We start from the raw sequence: 19,477 nt of genomic DNA on the forward strand, positions 1-19,477 counted from the left end.
CGAGAGACTCTGAGTCTCGAAAAATCGAGGGCAAGACCCCGAAAGCGCCGACGCCAAAAAAGGCGGCGTCCGCGACTACTCCCAGGCCCAGCGGATCCTCAGAGAAGGAGTCCCCGGCGCCGAGAGCTGCTGATCAGCAGAAGACGTCGAAAATCGTCCCCGAAAAGGATCGATCGACGAGGGAGAAAGACCCGAAACTGTCGACGACGACCAGAGACCCGATATCCGGTTCAACGTCGAAAACTTCGACTCCGAGAGGCACGGCGACGAGCCATCCGTCGAAGAGACCGGCGGAACCATCCGACGCGGAACACGCGGCCGAGATGGAAAAGAAAAGAAGGCGCCTCGAGGCAGAAATGGAGAACTTCATGCAGCGGAAAAAAGATTTCGACGCAAGGATGAAGGCCTTCACGATCCCTCTCAAGACCAAGCCACCAGTGCTGGAGGCGGTCGAGGAGGAAGAAGAGGAGGTCGCAGAAGTCACCGAGCAAGACCGGGACGTCGAGGTGTTCGACGACCAGGAGGAGTACGAGAATCCCCACGAGAGCTACAGCTATGGGGAGGAAGATGAGGGCAGGACAGACACAGAGTCAGCGCCCTATGACCTTCAGGATGTGGATTACATCGATGTCGAGACCGACAGCCCGGAGGAGGTGGTCGACACCTACCCCTCGAGGCCCTCGCCGCCGGACGACATCGGGGCCTACAACGCGGTGATACAATCTGCCGCAGCAGCTTTCAAGCTCAAGCTCGACGAAGAGAAGCAGAAAGCAGACTTTCTTCTGGAAACATTGCTCCCAACACAAACGAGGAGCCAGTTCCTCCCGATGCTCGAGAGCGTCTTGGCTCAGGGGAAGGAAGCTTTCAGGGAGCCCGCAACATGCAAGGCAGTGACTCCCAGAACTGAGAAGAAGTACAAGCATGCCGCAAAGGACCCGGCCTACATTCAGGGCACGGTCTCCGCAGACTCCATTATCACGGCCACAGCAAGGAGGAGGGCTAACGTACCCACTACCTCGGGCCCGCCACCGGATAAGGAGAGCAAAAGGATGGATCTGGTGGGCAGAAGGATCGAACGGAATGCCGCGACCCACTGGCGCATGGCTAATTCCAACGCCCTGGTGAACAGACACATGTACCAAATCATGGAGGGACTGGGACAGTTGGTGAAGGACTTGCCCCAGGATGCCAAGCAGAAAGCCGAGAAGCTAATTGAAGAGGGGAAGAATGCTGCAAATTCTTGCCTAAAGACGGCTCTGGATGGGGCAGACACGGCCAGCAGGCTCATGATGATGGGCGTCACGGAAAGGAGACACGCCTGGCTCAGGATATCCGGGTTCAAACCGGAGGTGCAACACAGCATCCTGAACACCCCGTTCAACGGCAGTACGCTTTTCGGACAAACAGTTGATGAGCAACTCAGCCAACTTAAGAAGGATAACGAAACAGCAAGATCCATGGGAGCATTGCAGTTCAGAGGGAACAAGAGGGGCACCCCGTCACGGAGGCCCGGCGGAAGAGGCGGAAACCAGCCAGGTACTTCACACCAGGCTTTCCAGCAAACGCACCAGGCAGACTCGCAGGGTCAGCAGGGCCATCAGAAACAGCCCTGGCAGTACCAACAAAGAGGCCAGTCCTTTCGAGGGAGAAATGGACGAGGACAGAATAGAAGAGGGGGCCAGCAGCCCACCTCCAAGTGACTTCGAAAAAATCCGTGTGCCCACCCACAAAAAAGATCCCAGGGGGCAGCACGTACAGATGGGTCAAGACAAACTAGACACCCACGACCACAGGACACCAGTGGGAGGGAGATTAAGATTCCACCTCCAGGAGTGGAGAGGAATCACATCAGACAAATGGATCCTCAACATTATCCAATTCGGATACTGCATAGAGTTGGAGGCGAGGCCAACAAGCAGAAAACCAAGAAGAAAGCCGCTAGCAAGCAAGCAGCTGCAGTGCCTTCAGGAAGAAGCAAAAGAACTCCTGCGGAAGCAGGCCATAGAAAGGGTACCCTTCAAGGAAAGAAACACAGGAGTATACTCAACATACTTCCTGGTACCAAAAGTAGACGAGACAATGAGGCCCATTCTCGATTTACGGTTCGTGAACCGATTCATAAGAACGCAAAAATTCAAAATGACCTCCCTGCAAGAGGTGCTCCCACAGTTGCAGACCGGGGACTTCATGGTCACTATAGACCTCAAAGACGCATACCTGCACATCCCAATGAACAGGAAGCACAAGCACATGCTCAGGTTCACCGTCGGAGAAAGCCACTACCAGTTCACGACACTGGCCTTCGGTCTAAAATCGGCACCAAGAGTTTTCACAAAGTGCCTCGCAGCAGTCGCGGCGCACCTAAGAAGGCAGGGGATACATGTATACCCTTACCTGGACGACTGGCTGGTGAAAGCAAACTCATACCAGAAATGCAAGCTGCACGCACATACAGTGACCAGCACGCTCATAAACCTGGGGTTCTCCATCCATTGGAAGAAATCATCAATGGAGCCGGAACAAGTGAAGATCTTCCTGGGAGCACAGATCAACACCTTACAGGGCATGGTGTTCCCCAGCGAGAAGAGGACGAGGGCGCTGGTGAAGGAAACTCGCCTCTACCGGAAGGGACAAGCGAGGACGGCGAGGACGGCGAGCAAGATCATGGGGATGATGGCATCATGCATCCACCTGGTACCGAATGTACGACTCCACATGAGACCCATTCAAGAATGGCTACAGGAGCAATGGTCACAAGCTACAGGCAGTTGGGAGGATCTAGTGGTTGTAACGCACGCAGTGCAGAAGGAGATGACATGGTGGACCATGGAGAACATAGCAAGGGGAAGCCTCTAACGCCCCCAACGCCAACAGTGACCATCACCACAGACGCATCCCTGAAGGGATGGGGCGCTCACATGGAGGAGCTCAAGGTGAGGGGACTGTGGGCACCGACGGATGCCACAAAGCACATCAATTACTTAGAATTGAAGACAATCTTCCTTGCACTGAAGGCCTTTCAAACAAGACTGTACAAGCACAAGGTATTGATACAAACAGACAACACCACTGCGATGTTCTACATCAACAAGCAGGGGGGCACACAGTCCGCACCGCTTTCAACGCTGGCGCAGGAGATATGGAGATGGGCCATCCCTCTCAAGATAGACCTGCTAGCCATACACCTACCAGGGAAGGACAACATACAAGCCGATTGGCTCAGCAGGCAGACATCGGCATCCCACGAGTGGGAGCTCAATGCTCAGGAGACAAGATACCTGTTCGACAGGTGGGGGACACCATCGGTGGACCTGTCTGCCACACGCCAGAATGCAAAATGCCAAAACTTCGCATCCAGGCAGCCCGAGGAGGGGACACTGGGGAATGCCCTATGGATAGATTGGTCAAGGACATTTGCCTACGCCTTTCCCCCGATACCACTGATGCACAGAGTACTGAGCAAATGCAGAGCGAGCAACATGACACTGATACTGGTCGCACCGCAGTGGGCGAGGCAGACCTGGTACTCGCAGATCATGGAGATGACACAGTGTGCACCCCACAGATTCAGCAGGAGGAAAGATCTACTGTCCATGCAGAACGGAGAGGTACTGCATCCAGAGCCAGAGAGCATGAGCCTAGTAGCGTGGCTCCTGAGGACATAGAGTTCGCACATTTGAGACTACCAGAAAGCACCCTGAGGGTACTTCGGGAGGCACGAAGGCCCAGCACTCGAAAGTGCTACGTTGCGAAATGGAAAAGATTCACAATATGGTGCAGACAGGAAAGACTCCACAATAAGATGAAGAGGGACTCCACAGTGCTAAGGTACCTGACGCACTTACTGGAGAAGAACCTTAGCTCATCCTCGTTAAGAGTTCACTTGGCAGCGATAGTAGCCTACACAAGGGGAGAAACGTGCAGGAGCTTCTTCACATCACAGGTGGTGAAGAGATTCCTAGAAGGAGCGAAAAGGATCGCACCACCCAAGCGGGTGCCGCCACCTGCATGGAACTTGAACACAGTCCTAACGGAACTCATGAAAGAGCCCTTTGAACCACTTCACAAGGCCTCCCTAAAGATGCTAACTATGAAAACAGCCTTCCTGGTTGCGATAACGTCCTTACGCAGAGTAAGCGAGCTTCAAGCGCTGACGCTACAAGAACCATACATACAAATACACAACGATAGAGTTGTGATGAGGACTGACCCACACTTCATGCCGAAGGTGGTATCCAATTTTCACATGAACCAGTCGATACAGATACCGAGTTTTTTCCAAAAACCCACAACCAGCGCAGAGAGAGCTCTGCACACCCTGGACGCCAGAAGGGCAGTCATGCACTACATTGAAAGGACAAAGGGGCACAGGAAAACGAAACAGTTTTTTGTGTCCTTCGCAAACAGCTTCATGGGCAAAGCAGTAACCAAAAGGACCATTGCACGATGGATCGCACAAACAATCCAACTCTGCCACAAACGGGCAGGACAGGAACTGGCTGAGGGGACGCGTGCCCACTCCACCAGGAAGAAGGGCGCTACAATCGCCTTCCTGGCTAACACACCCATAGAGGACATATGCCTGGCGGCAACATGGGCTTCGGTGCACACGTTCACGAAGCACTACTGTGTGGACATACAAATGAACAAGGAAGCTCAAGTGGGACAGAAGGTGCTACAGCACATATTCAACACCCAACGCTCATCTTCCACCCAGCCGCCACAGAGATGAGAAACCGCTACAAAATCTATGCACAGCATAGTGAATCCAGAAAGATTCACGCTGCAAAACGAATAGTTTTCTTACCTGTCGGTGTAGTTTTGCAGCTTGAAGATCTTTCTGGATTCACTAGCGAACCCACCCACCTCCGCCAGAAAGATGAGGCTGGAGAGAGAAGAGGTGGTTAACTGAAGAATAGACTTTGAAAGTACAAAGCGGTAAATACAAACTAAGATGAACATTGCCATTACTTCGGAAACGAAAGAAACACGGAAAAAAAGAACCCGAAGATGGCGCCCAAGAGTGGGAGCTTCCGCAGGAAGCATGCCGACGTCACCGGAAATACACCCAAAGGGGGTGTGACGCCGACGCCCACCTGGGCAAAGAGAAAAAAAAAAAAAAAAAACAAAGAAAAGACTACGAATCCGGACCCAACCACAAGACCGCGGAATAATGCACAGCATAGTGAATCCAGAAAGATCTTCAAGCTGCAAAACTACACCGACAGGTAAGAAAACTATTCGTTACACCTTGCATGCTCATGACGAGCTCAGTTCGTCATGAGCCACGGTGCTCGTGTGCTCATGATGAGCTGAGCTCGTCACGGCCGTTAGAACGCTCGCACGCTGGGCAAATTCCCCTGCTGTGCGAGCGTTCTAATGAAACTGGTGTGGAGCACACGACCACCGTGGTGTGTGTTCCCCCCCCCCCCCAGCACAGCGGGGGAATATGCCCCGCACGGCAGGGGTTAATAGTGCTCAGTGGTGGGGTGTATTTGTGGTTGGAGGAAAGTTATATGACTAAGATTAATGGTTCACTGCACGGAGAAGCATTGTGGAGTGTTTGTGACTTTGAGGTGTACAGCTAGCCACTCAGCACAGTTGTCTTGAAGAGATTTCCTGATTGCTATAGCTAAAATTAATGCCGCTGGCACGGAGGAGCATTGAAGGAATTGCAAATTTCTTACTCCATTACGGCGAAAGGTTGCTGTTGCTCGGCATTGATGATCATGGAAGGGATTGCTCAAGTTGTGCCTTTGAGGCAAATGGTTAAGATTGATGGTAAAGAGTATCATTGGAGGGAATAGTAGAGCACCCTTGTATAACTTATTGAGGTATATTGAAGGGATTGCCCGTAGTGTTTGTGGCTACAACAATCGTATAGCAAAGGTTACTGCTGCTTGAAACTGAGGGCATTGAAAGGATACCTTCTTTCTTTTGCTGCTTCGTGGTTCTGTCACTGCTTGACAGTTAAACACACAAGGCCCTGCTCAGAAGAATTGGCCCACAAGGTGTCTCGTGCCTAGAGATTCAGCAGTAAGTTGCACCCAAGTCGTAGTAAGGCACAACTTCTCGTAGAAAGCTTTATCTGACCCAAGCTGAGCATGTGCTGAGTGAATATTAGTGTTTAATGATTTTGCTTCTCACTGCCACACTGAGAATATGCTCCGATCATCGGTGTCTTGGAGAAATTCACTGTACTCCTGGGAGTGCAGTCCCTGGGTCCAAATGAGCTTTTAAAAAACTGTAGGCATCCCATTAATGTGAAGATTCATTATTTTTATTGAACAATTCATTCATTTGTTTCTTTTTGGGCCATCACTATAGAAGCAGTGGTCATACAATTGACTCTCGTTTAATAGTGTTGAGGTTAGTTGGCTTACATCCAGTTATTGTAACACTGCATCACATTCCATTATTACTCAAATTACACTGGTCTACAATGCAAACAAAGTAAAGTTAAAATCAATAAGTTGTGCGTGTTTCTTTACATCAATCAAATCTCAAAGCAGCCTCTAAATTGACGGTATTGTAATCATATCAATCAATATTATTCCAAGATGGCCGCCTGGTAGGAGCTCTCCTCCGGAGCTCCTAGTGCTAGGGATCCCTTTCATGGAATTATCCCGGATAGCACTCGTCGTCATTGGGAAAATACAAGTAACTGGAGCTTGACAAGTAACTGGATGACTAACGAGTAACTGGATTTCAAAAGGAGCTGGATATCACATACCTGCAATCCTTGGCGACTGGACCCCTGCAACTCTCACCGGAGCTGTCGGCGGAGCCCTGGACGGTGGGAGAGAGCCTGCTGCGGATGCGGGCGTGAATACACGACGTGAAGGACTGCCTGTCAGCGCCGGCCACCAGGAGACTGCATACTGGGGCTGCAGCTGCCATCGTACAGCCCGGGGACTTGGGAGAAGCGCTGCCTGCTGCCTGCCACCGCCTGAGAACACCGGTCGCGAGGCGGGCGCCTGGAGTCTGCCTACCGGGGCTGCAGCTGCCATCGTGCAGCCCGGGGTCTGAGGAGAAGCGCAGCCTGCTGCCTGACATTGCCCGAGAATACCGGGCTGCGGAGCGGGCGCCCGGAGAGTGCCTGACGGGACGGCATTCTTGGCACCTGGAGTCTGGAGGCACGGTGAGGCGCTGCTTGCTGCTGCCTATGGGCGCTGGGACGCTGAGCGGAGCGACTAGGAACCTCCGTCCAGCTGCGAGTCCCGGCGCTGAGATCGGTGTGCGCTGATGAGGCGTGCCTCTCACCGGATTGTCCCCTGCTGGGAAGATCGGGGTCTGGTCTCTCGTGCGGCATCCTCCTCTCGCCGGACTGCAAGCAGGCATTGGAGCTGGCTGGGAGGTTAGCGAGCTGGGGCTAGTTGCTGCCGCGAGACGACTAAGTCGCATCCCCTGACAACTCACGCGGCGCTGCAGACTGTTGCTGAAAGAAGCCTCTGACCCTGACAACGCGAACCTGCGGACCACCGGACCACCGGCTGTTACTGAGACCCGGGGAGCAGACCTGCAAAGGAGGGGTCTCGCTGGCAAGGAATGGATAAACAGCGCAGATGGGCACACTCAGGCAAGATCCCTGATGCCTGCAAAACGCTGCTATTAACATCATAACTACTGTGCAGAAATAACATAAAAGCACAAAGACTTTGCAACTTTGCAACATTTTAGCTCTGTTCCTGGTGTTATCTTTGTCTACACCTCCAATAAATGCTTCACCTTGCGCCACTTTGCGGGCAACATCATAATACAGGCCAAGAAGTTCTACAAGAAGGTATTGTACACTTTTGCCTTCCTCCCTTTGTTCAAAATGGCTGGGGCCATAAAGCTGTAGTAATAAATCTCCCTCCTTTACCTTCGACGCCCACAAGGCTCCCCAGCTTGACTCCTCCACACAAGACAAGACCACCAAAACAGAGATAAGACTCCCTCCCAACAAGTCAGAGCTGGGCTTGCTCAAATAGAAACTGAAATAGCCCTTCCTTGGTCCTAAAGCAACAACAACTGACAGAGGACTATCGGATATATCCCCCCTATTTGGCGGCCATATTTGACTATTATTTCACCTTCTTCGGCGGCCATCATGGACTAGTCACTCTCACTGCTTGCCCAGACCCTAAGAACTGACTATCTACATAGCTCTGTATCTAAACACTGTAATTAAGTATCTGCCTTGTATTGCAGTATTGGATCTTTTATTTTTATTTTATTTTTCTATTTTGTTTTCTACTCTAGTATACACATTTGTTGTACTTATATTTGTTATATTTACTGCGGCAAGCTGCACATATCTCACCTCTATCCCCATCATTCACTGTCCGTTGCGGCAAGCTGCACATATCTCACCTCTATCCCCATCATTCACTGTCCGCTACCGCATTTATTTATTTGTTGGGTTTCCGATGTAAGCTACGTCACGATATTGCACTGATTATTACTACCTCATTCACTTCGCTCTGTCATGTAAACTGCACCCAGCCACTTTCTACGCCTAGACTACACTGCTGTTACCTCGTACATTCTAATATGTAACTTGGCTTCCACCTAATCGGTCCTACCTCTCATAGTTGGTTACACGGTGTAAGCTGACTGCTACCTCGTATATAGGATACATTTGGTAAGCTGCACCTACGCACTGTCTGTTCGGGGATCACACTGACTTCTACCTCTTATACTTTTGATCACTCACTAGTGTCCTCCTTGGCCTTGTAACTAGCGGCTGACAGTTTGTACTATCGTCCTATTTCCTACACCTAACGCCACAGCCTCTCTAAAATGGAGCTCAACGGCAAGCACACTTTTAGAATTAACTACCCCTCCACTCCTCTCTCCAAAAATGCCACTAAACGTTTTAAACACAACTTCTTGAGGTCGCACCCTGAAACACCCTTTGCCGACACCTACTTCTCACCGGGCAATGGAGCCCTGAATACCGATATCATCTTCCACACCGCACGCAGAGCCCAATGGAGAAAAACTTTCCTATCCCTACTCACAGTCTCCACCACCAGGAAAACAACTCATGGCCTAATTCTCACCATCACACCTTCCCACCTCTTCCCTGGCAGGTCTACCATTACTATCTACAATAACGGGATTGTCCTAATCCAATCCACGGACAAGAACCTGGAATTACTAGACAACCTGCTCCCCAAGTTCAAAGAGCACCTCTCCAAGCTGCTGACCCCCACCCAGAACTCCGCCAGCACTATCACCCCTGACGTCGCAGCCACCACCTACTACATCTCTACCCCCAGCACCCCAGTAAATGGCCCACCTGCTGTTAACGCCCCCCACTCCCCAAGGACAGTCACAAATATCTCCACCGCACATACTAGCAGCCCCTCTAACATGACCCTTCTTATCCCCACCCATACCCCCTCCATCCCTCTCCCCCCGGACAGAACATCCCCCACCCACAACACACCACCATCTGAACAAGCCACCGCCCAAAGTCTATCCACCCCCCCTCCCAGCCCCCCACCCACAACACACCACCATCTGAACAAGCCACCGCCCAAAGTTTATCCACCCAGCCCCCCCACGACAGACACCTCTCCTTCCCCATCTCCCTCCCCACTCCCACCCACGAATATCTCACACCTGACACAACAACTCCCACCCACAACACGCCTACATCTGCACACACCATCACTCGGAGTTTATCCACCCATCCCCCTCACGGCAGACACCTCTCCCTTCCCTGCTCCCTCCCCACTCCCACTCACAACTCTATCTCCCTCCCAACAAAAGATACAGAACATACCTCCTCCCTTACCTTAGCATCCCCCTCTCTCCCACCTCCTATTCTCAGCCCTCACTACCCTCCTGTCTCCCCCACTGTCTTCAGCCTGCACTCACTCTTCTACTCACCGGCACCGTCTCCCACTGAAGTCACTACCTATGCTTCCCACCCACCGCCTGTCTCACCTACATCACCCACACCCCTCGCCCACAAACACGTCCACACCTTGAATACCATCCCACTCTTTAGCACCGCGGAACCCCTCAACAACGCTAGTATACCCCCCCCCCCCGATACCCTGCCTGCTCTCCAGCTCACTACTCAATCACTCACCAACGGCTCTCTCCACCAACACCTTCCCCAATGACCCTCCTGACCTGACTTTATCCACCCTCCAACAAGTCAAAGAGGAAATCTTACAAATCAAAAAAGACGTCCACGCAATCAAAGACCTTCTCTCCTCACAGCCCAGTCTACCTCCCACCATCCCACTACCCTACAAACGACGCACCCTCCCTACATACCCTCGCCCCGACGACACCAGCAATGGCCTACTATCCCTGTTCGCAATAATTCCCACCGCCCCCGTCGTGTTCTCAACCCCTTATCGGACCGCGGCCTATGCTCTCTCCTACGCTCTTATGGCCCAGGTCCGGTAAAAGACTTTTCCAACTCACACATCCCAATAACCACAATTCTTACAAACCCTCTAAAGCTCCCAACACAACAACAGAGGCTCTGTCCCTAACAACCTCAGAAAAGTTCCCCTCACACTAGAAAGCTCGACCACCCTACTCTCTCCCAAACTCAAATGTATCCTACTAAACTGCAGATCGGCCCAGAGACATTCCTCCGACATCGCGGATCTCGTCTCAGATAGGGATCTGGACCTAGCCATTCTAACGGAAACGTGGCTCACTGAAGCCTCTACCCCAATTATGGACATACTAGTCCCCCCCAATTATCACATCATTAGGCTGGACAGGTCTCCTGGCAAGACGGGCGGGGGAATTGCATGCATCTTTAGGAGCAACCTCTCCGTTACTCAAGTCACCTCCCCTTCCCTTTCCTCCTGTGAACTCCTCTGCCTCGACATCACCAGTGAGGGCAAACAAGTCTGTGCTTTACATCTCATCTATCACCCGCCTGGTGACAATCTCATATTCACCCAACAATTCATGGACCTGGTCACTTCCAATGCCGGTCGGCAGACCACTCAAGTCTACCTGGGTGACTTCAATCTCCACTGGAACGATCAGAAAGACACCGTGGTGAATAGTCTCAAAACTTTCCTCAATGCGCTTGACCTCACCCAATTATGCGATAAACCAACACACGACAAAGGCGCGATACTCGATCTCATCATTGCCAAAGAGAACGCTATTCAACTGGAGGCGATTCTACCCTGCGATTGGTCAGATCACCACATTATCACCTTCTTTATCAACGAAAAAGTTAAACCTAACCCTACTCAACCAATCAAATCCAAAACATGCAAAAGGGATTTTAAGAATCTTAACCCCTCTACCCTACCTCCCCACATCGGCAACCTCCTTCCCCCTTCAGGTGCCTCAGATGCTCAATCACTGACTGACCACTACCTTGACTCTATGAATACAATAGTCAATGAAGTCGCCCCTCTGCAACTGAAGAGTCTCCACCAAAATTTCTAACCCCTGGTATGATGACAGACTCAATGACGAAAGGCGTAATATGCGAATGGCAGAGCGCACCTGGAGATCGGACCCTTCAGCACTGCATCTCAAAAAGCTTAAGAACAAGAGAAATGCCTACTTTAGGAAAATAAAGCGCACAAAGTCGGACTTCTTCAGCCGCCAGTTGGACCAAGCGAAGAACAGGCCAAGAAAACTGTTCGAGCTAATCAAGACCCAAACAAAGGCACAACCCACACAATCAAACAGCACAACAAATGACACCCCACACTGTGAAGCCTTCTCTGCTTTCTTTAAACTAAAGACTGACAACATAAGAAATGACCTCATCATGGATGTAAGCCGATACCCCAACCACACCAGAATGGCAGACACTCAACCTTAAAACAAGGCATCCTGGCAGTACTTCGATACCTATTCGGAAGAAGCAATACACAAACTGCTCTGCACCCTGAAGCCCTCTAATCACCTCACTGACCCTCTACCTGCTAATGCTGTAAAAGACTTTACCCCCTTGCTCCTCCCTCTCTGGACCAAGATCATCAACAGCTCTTTGCAACAAGGCCACATTCCAGACTCCCTTAAGGTGGGGCAAGTCACGCCTATACTCAAGAAACCTACAGCTGATCCGTCTGACCTAAACAACTATCGGCCCATCACCAATATCCCCACCCTGGCCAAACTGCTGGAGAAATGTGTCCAACTCCAACTAACAAAACACATTGATCAATTTGACCTCCTCAACCCTCATCAATCAGGCTTCAGAGCGAAACATAGCACGGAAACAGCTATGACACACATAATTGATGACGCCCTCCAAATTCTGGATCGCAATGAGTCCTGCCTCCTCATCCTTCTTGACCTCTCGTCAGCATTTGACACGGTCAAACATGAGAACTTGCTGGAGCTGCTAAGTACTCGAATGGGGCTATCGGGAACTGTTCTCAAGTGGTTTTCGTCCTTCCTTCACAACCGGTCTCAGAGGTTCAAGATCGACAATGTGCTATCTACACCTGTGCCTGCAGATCTAGGTGTTCCACAAGGATCCACCCTCACCCCTACACTGTTCAACCTCGTTATGTAACCGCTCGCCACCTTGCTTCAAGCATCCAATGTTCAATTCCATATGTACACCGATGACACACAACTCTATCTAAAGTTACAATCCCCGGAAGATATCAGACATCTGAATTCCACGCTTATTAACACCCAATCTTGGCTGGCCGATAATCACCTCAAACTAAATGCTCTGAAAACTGAGTTCCTACTCATCTCACCCCCGGCGAAAATCTCCACCACCCAAACCTGGCTCAACAACCTAACAGCACTCAATGTCCAACCTACCATCGTGGACTCGGCGAAATCCCTAGGCATCACACTCGACGCCAAGCTCAACATGCAGCAGCACGTCAGCAAAGCCACAAAAGCAGCTAATTTCCAAATTAACACGCTGAGGAAAATTAAACCCTTCCTCCCGGCCAAAGACTTCCAAACTGCTGTACAAGCTTTAGTCATTCCTCGAATAGACTACGAAATTGCGGCCCTCAGCGGTCTCCCGCTATCCACAACAGCACCCTTAAGAGCCTCCCTGAACGCTGCCGCGAGACTCATTACTGGCTCTAGAAAGCATTCGCACATATCCCCAGACTTAAAGTCTCTAAAATGGCTGCCTTTTGAAGCCAGAATACATCTAAAAATTGCAGTTATGACACACGCGGCCGTGCACCACAAGGCACCCAACTACCTCGCTCAAAAGCTGTCTATATCAGGAGGTTCGAGATCCAATAGGAGTACCAAAAATCTACTCCTGAAACCTCGTAGATTCCGGAAAGCGAAAACCTACAAGTGCTCCTTCTTAGGAATGGCACCCAGGATCTGGAATGCGCTCCCTCCTGAAACCAGGCTGATCTCCTCCACGGCACTCTTCAAGAAAGAGGTGAAAACCATCCTTCTGGCCAAGATCTCCTGATCGTTATAGATGTTGGTTCAGAGACTCTGCATTGCTTTGTATCACTGCTCACCCTATCCCTTGGCACTACACTCTACTTGTTGGGGGCACTACTACGCTACTCTCTTACTACCGACCAAGATATGATACACGTTGGTTTACTGATCCACCTGAACACCTCTGTAGTGGGATCAATGACTTGTGCTGTCCTATATTACTTCCTTACCTGATTGTATACGGATTGGTTTTATGTATGTTTTTTATTATCCATGTTATTACCATGTTATTGACTTTTATACTGTTCCCATTATCTCTGTTGACTCCTACTGCCCCTACCCTGTCTTTGTGAAGCGCTCTGATATCTGTAAGGATCCTGTTCGCGCTATATAAAACTTTGAATAAATAAATAAATATCGCACATAGTGTCTTCTATGCGCATCTTCTACTCCCAATATCTCCCATATCCAAATAGAGAATGTAACCGAATGGTGAGCCAATTGCATAACTAATCAACTTGTGTTCTGCTGCTACAACTCCTAAATGTACTACACTCTTAAGTATTTCAGTACCATGCTACCTGTACCGCATTCCAACTCACTTCTGTTCAAAACTATTAACGGCTACTTTCGATCTGCTGACAAAGCAACAACGCTAACCACCGTGTGTGCATCCCAAATGTATTAGTATGAGCTGACCCACTGATGTACTTGATTCACCCAAGCTCATTGAAGATTGTTTGCGAACAATGCAAGACTGTGATTAGTGTACCCTGGATGTGATTTTACCCAGAGCTCCAAACTTAGCCTGGCGTCTTATTAGGCTTACACAGATCGACCTCCAAATATCTGTCTACGCTAAGCACAGGACATGTTTCTACTGAAGGTTTATCCCTCTAGAGTTTCTTTATGACTGATCATTTCGTTACTCCACCGTTTAGCAAGCAGGAACCTCCATGGAGCAGTCTTCCCTTAATGTGTTCACTTTGCACTGTTATGTTTGGTCTTGTCTGTGCGGGGCGTGGGGAGCACAAATTGCAGTTTGTTGCTGTTGACAATAATGTAAGCTTTTCTTCTTCGTTTCAGGTGTTCGAGCCCTCATCAGCATCCTGCAGAGCTGGTATCAGTTATTCACTCCCACAGAGGCCACCAGCATTGTGGCAGCAACAGTGATGTCCCACAATACCATCCTTCGGCTCAGTCTGGACTACCCCCAGCGAGAGGAGCTTGCCAGTTGTGCCAGGACCTTAGCGCTCCAGTGTGCCATGAAAGACCCCCAGAACTGCGCCCTCTCTGCCCTTACTCTCTGTGAAAAGGACCACATCGCTTTTGAGACCGCCTATCAGATTGTCATTGATGCTGCTTCCACGGGGATGACCTACTCTCAGCTCTTCACCATAGCCCGTTACATGGAGCACCGGGGCTACCCTCTGAGGGCTTTTAAACTCGCATCTCTGGCCATGACACATCTAAACTTGGCATACAACCAAGACACTCACCCCGCCATAAACGATGTGTTGTGGGCATGCGCCCTAAGCCACTCCCTGGGCAAGAACGAGCTGGCTGCCATCATACCACTAGTGGTGAAAAGCGTGCATTGCGCTACGGTGCTGTCAGACATTCTCCGGCGCTGTACCATGACTGCCCCAGGACTGGCTGGTATCCCAGGGCGCAGGAACTCTGGAAAGCTCATGTCGACCGACAAGGCCCCATTGCGCCAACTTCTGGATGCCACGATTAGTGCTTACATCAACACCACCCACTCGCGCCTGACCCACATCAGCCCTCGCCACTATGGGGAGTTCATTGAGTTCCTCAGTAAAGCCAGGGAGACCTTTCTCCTTGCCCAGGATGGACACATACAGTTCGCTCAGTTCATAGACAATCTAAAACAGATCTACAAGGGGAAGAAAAAACTTATGATGCTGGTGCGCGAGAGGTTCGGGTGACGTCAGCCCTCCCCCCAGCCTCCTTTCCTTCTAAGAGAAACTCTCTGCCTCCAGGCACTTAAAGAATATCCATATGCACTCTGATCAAGCAAGATGCATAACAGTGGTTTTGATTTCAACCATTTCACCTCCTGAAGGTATTCCGATCTCTCAAGGCAAAGAAAGCATGGTGCATAAAGAGCTGTGTGTGTATATATGTGAGGCGGACAGTCTTCACAAGGAGTATGGGGAAGATCTCAACAGGAAGAGGAAACCGTGAGGCCCTCCTGCCGTTCTGAAAGATGAAACCACTTTACTGCAAGTGTGCTGAATCATGGGAGATGCCTGGGCAATGAGAACACACCTGAACATACGAAGATATCAATGGCAACACTAAACCTCACGCGCCAGTAGAACACGCCACCTGTGCGATGACTTCTGGGGTTCCCACTCTTCCCTGGAAGGCAACCGAACTTCTCTTCCCCATGTTGTGAACGTATTTTAAGGCAAAATGTTAATACAAAAAAATCACCAACTGACTCAGGGAATTGCTTACTTCAAAAGTAAAGTAACAGAAAAGCATTTATCATTGTGTAAATATAATAGTATATGTGTCACTTATGAAATTGTAAAGTTATAATTATTTATAATTCTCCTGTCTTTCATTTGTGGGGGATACTTGAATCCGCGTGGGCTGAGAATATGTACATTATCATGGTATCTTAAGGGATGAGAGACTCACTCACTTTTCTCAGGTTTCCCCATAATGGTTTGTGCTGCTGAGCACAGACGAGTGAACAGTGGGGGTTGAATGCTCCACACTCATGGGAAGTAGAGCTTGAGTCTATGCAGATCCACACCAAATGGGGCTGTATTTGGCAGGACCCCGCAGATGCTGCGGGCTGGCTGTGCATCCAGGTTGTATATAAGACCGTGTCCGTTTCTGGGAGTTAAGTGTTTTTGCAGCTGAGACAATGGGTATTCATGTAACATGTCGGAGGTCTGTTGCCGAATTTAACCACACTCCCCAATAAGAGGGCTGTTTATGCTTTTTGTTAAAAAAAAAAAAGAAGACATAATGGAATAGCTGTGAAAGGGTAGATGCCTCTTGGTCCACATTTTACTGTCCCTTTCCCTCTATGCAGTATCTACAACATTACAATCGCCATCCTGGAACGGCTGTCCTATTCAAGTTACAAATCTATTTGAACACTTGCTCATTTTGCAAACAAAGTGCTGTAAAATGATCAGGAATTAATTCCCTTTTTACCTCGAGGAAATGTAATGACTTTGCAAATGTTTGGTATTTAGGTGTATGTAGCCAGTTCCTATTCTTCATACAGGATGTCAGCTCTACAGCTTCTCACTGTCCTATCATTTGCCCCCTTTCTTTGCTTTTAGTTCACTTCTTAGTGTATGCTGTGTCCAAGACCATGTCCTGGCATTGGCTTGCAACCCACCAATATGGTACTTGGTAATATACGCTTTCAGTTCCTTCAACGGTTTGAAGGTCTATAAACACATGGTGCAGTTCCGATCTTCCACTTCTTATTGGGAACCTGCCAACGTTCTCAAAGTAGTCTGGCCAAGTCCATTTTGCTGACTCAAGAGTTTTCTTAACACTGAGTAAAGAAATTGTGCACCAAGCACCATTTTACGTCCTCTACCTGTGCAGGCAGAGCTTTTGTTAATCTGAGTACTCTTTATGTAACCTTTGGACAGGCAAGACACTTTTGCCCTTGAAACCTAGGAGAGGTGCTCTGTCTGCTTTGAGGTGAATTGTTAATGGTCTTTAGGGGAAAACCAAAGGTTACTGCTGGCCAAGTGTGCCACATCCTGCAAACCCAATAATCTTTGGTCAAGTTATAAATGGAGGCACACACCTATTCTTCTGATTTAGCGCCTGCTCTCTTCCGGAAGTGGGGATCTGACCATTTATTATGCGTCCGCACATTCAGCCCTCGTCGCTCTTCTCAAGATGATGTTGCATTCCTAGAACTGTTTGTTTTAATCAGGAAAGATCACCAATACCCTCACCCAGACAGATATAAATGCAGATTTTAGTTCAGGTAAGCAGATTCCTCTCCTTTGAGGGTTGCTTTGTGTAATACCCTTAGTCAAGCTGCCTTCTGTTCTGCCTTTCCAATGACAGCTGTCATCTTGCACCTCAAAGACCACCGTGCTCTTAAAATGGAGACCCTAAGAGCCACCAGGTGGAGTAATATGTTTAAAGCATAAAACCCATACCTGTGATCACGTGTGAACGCTCCTTGGTGATCAGTATGGTTTACTTTCTCATTTTCAAAGTGGAGACAACAGACTGTGTCTAGTGATGTTTCCCACAAATGTTTCATCCCCTTGTATCATCATGCTATCACACCTTTTGGTCTGTCTGTGGAGGTGGGAGTGTCAATTTAAGCAATAAATTCATGGCTGTGTGTATTTGTGTCTGTAGACTTGACTGCCACTGTGATGCCCATAAGAGGGTGCATCAAAATTGCCAGATGATGCTGGACTCAATACTGTCATTGTGTCCTCAATGGGTGACCCTGCATCCTCTGCCCTCCTGATAGAAGTAATATCCGTCTGCCTGACCCACTCTACGGAGGTTCTGTTTCAATTTATTTGCCCTTTCATTGGGTCAGTGAAGCATTAATCGCTTCATTCCTGCACTCACACGTTTTTAGTGCATCAGGCTTTCTGCAAGAGCTGCTGCTAATTGTAAACAGTTTACAAGCCAAAGTGGTTTCAGGATATCTGGAACAGCAACAGGCGTGCTGTGATAATTCCAGGGCAATTTATGGTCCCATTGAGGCAATGAGTGGAATGGGACATAGAAAAAAATCTTAAGGTATGAACTGCTATGCTAGTCTCTTTCCTGCTATGTATCTCTTCCTAAACTGTAAGACTACAGTGCTTTTTTAAAATTGGCTGAATATCAAAGGAAAGACCCATGCTCTAACCCTTTCCATCAAATTTCTCATGACTAATTTGGTGAAAATTTTCTTCAGGAAAATTTTGCCACTTTTGATTCCAATCAAAATGCTTCGAAATCTCAGTTCCTGCTGAACATTTATTAACACTTTTTGCTGGTAAGGTTTCATATTTTTGCTTCAGATTTTCTGTAGCATTTTTGCTTTAGCTATGCAAGTTTTTGTATGTACCTCCAACAAACATTAAATTAGAACTTTATTAAAAAGTAGATACTTGTTTTCTTAAATCGCGATAGTCTGATAGATTGCCTTTCCTAAGCTTTTACCTTGTGCGCTTTTCCTCATTGGCTTGGTAGATTGTTAGAACACCGTTTGCGGAGTGCATGGTGACAGTTTTGTTAGAGATAAACAGTCCTGCCAATGCAGTGATTTTGTATTTAGAAAAATATGATATCGTTAAAATGATTTCCTTTGAACTGATTAGGTCTTTGCAGCATTTCCAAACTGCTCAGATCTTCCAGAAGTTTGAAATGGACATCCTGTCTCAGCAAGATACTGACTTGTTCTACAGGAAAGAAGAAACCAGCAATTATTTGATGTTCCCCCTTCAAATCATTGACATCCTTTGCAATGATTCAAACAGGTTAATCAGGTAGTCCAGCAAAATTTGGTAACCCTCTTCATTTACCTCTGGTAGATGGTAATGTGGTTTTTTGTCTCTGACGCGAGGGCTCAATGAAACTCATGACAACAAGCGACTGTAAAGAATGCTGCTCTTCACTGCTTAGTTGTTTCTGCTTGGACTCCTTCCTACCAACAGCATTGGCATGCTTAAGTCTTTAAACTAGGGTCTGTTGCAGTATGCAGTAATTACATTAGAATCTGCAGTCGTGCTCCTCCGAGTGAAAACTGGGATCTTGTGGATCTGGTCATGTGGTGGAGAACTAGCTTCAAAGTTATTGTCTTCTCCTTTTTACAAAATTTAAGTTAACCCTTTCTTCCAGAAGTCTGTAAGAACCTGGAGCTGCAATTATATACACCTATAATAGATGACTGGACTCCTAGAGTGGTCCTGTAAAATATTTATAGCCTGATTCATGAGATTCTCAAATGGCATCTTGGATCTCTCACTCTTGATGCTGACCTTTTATTAACTGGTTACTCAGCTGAAATGCTGTGTACGGACCGGTTAGAGAAGTCGTATTTTGAGGTACTGCATCAGGACACTCCTGACTGTACTGGCTG

The 19,477-nt window shown here is 48.7% G+C and overlaps 1 protein-coding gene across 2 annotated transcripts in view; it reads left to right on the top strand.

Moving 5' to 3' along the window:
• ZSWIM5 (zinc finger SWIM-type containing 5) overlaps positions 1-15,949 on the top strand; it is a 304,027-nt gene extending 288,078 nt beyond the window's left edge. For both annotated transcript variants that reach the window (XM_078671759.1, XM_078671758.1), the window contains one exon: positions 14,458-15,949. In XM_078671759.1, the coding sequence (XP_078527885.1) occupies positions 14,458-15,320 (863 nt within the window). In that variant the 3' untranslated portion in view covers positions 15,321-15,949. The remainder of the gene's footprint in view (positions 1-14,457) is intronic.
• The last annotated feature ends 3,528 nt before the right edge of the window (positions 15,950-19,477 follow it).

The sequence above is a fragment of the Lissotriton helveticus genome, chromosome 1_2 (genome assembly GCF_964261635.1).
Source record: "Lissotriton helveticus chromosome 1_2, aLisHel1.1, whole genome shotgun sequence".
Lineage (NCBI taxonomy): Eukaryota > Metazoa > Chordata > Amphibia > Caudata > Salamandridae > Lissotriton > Lissotriton helveticus.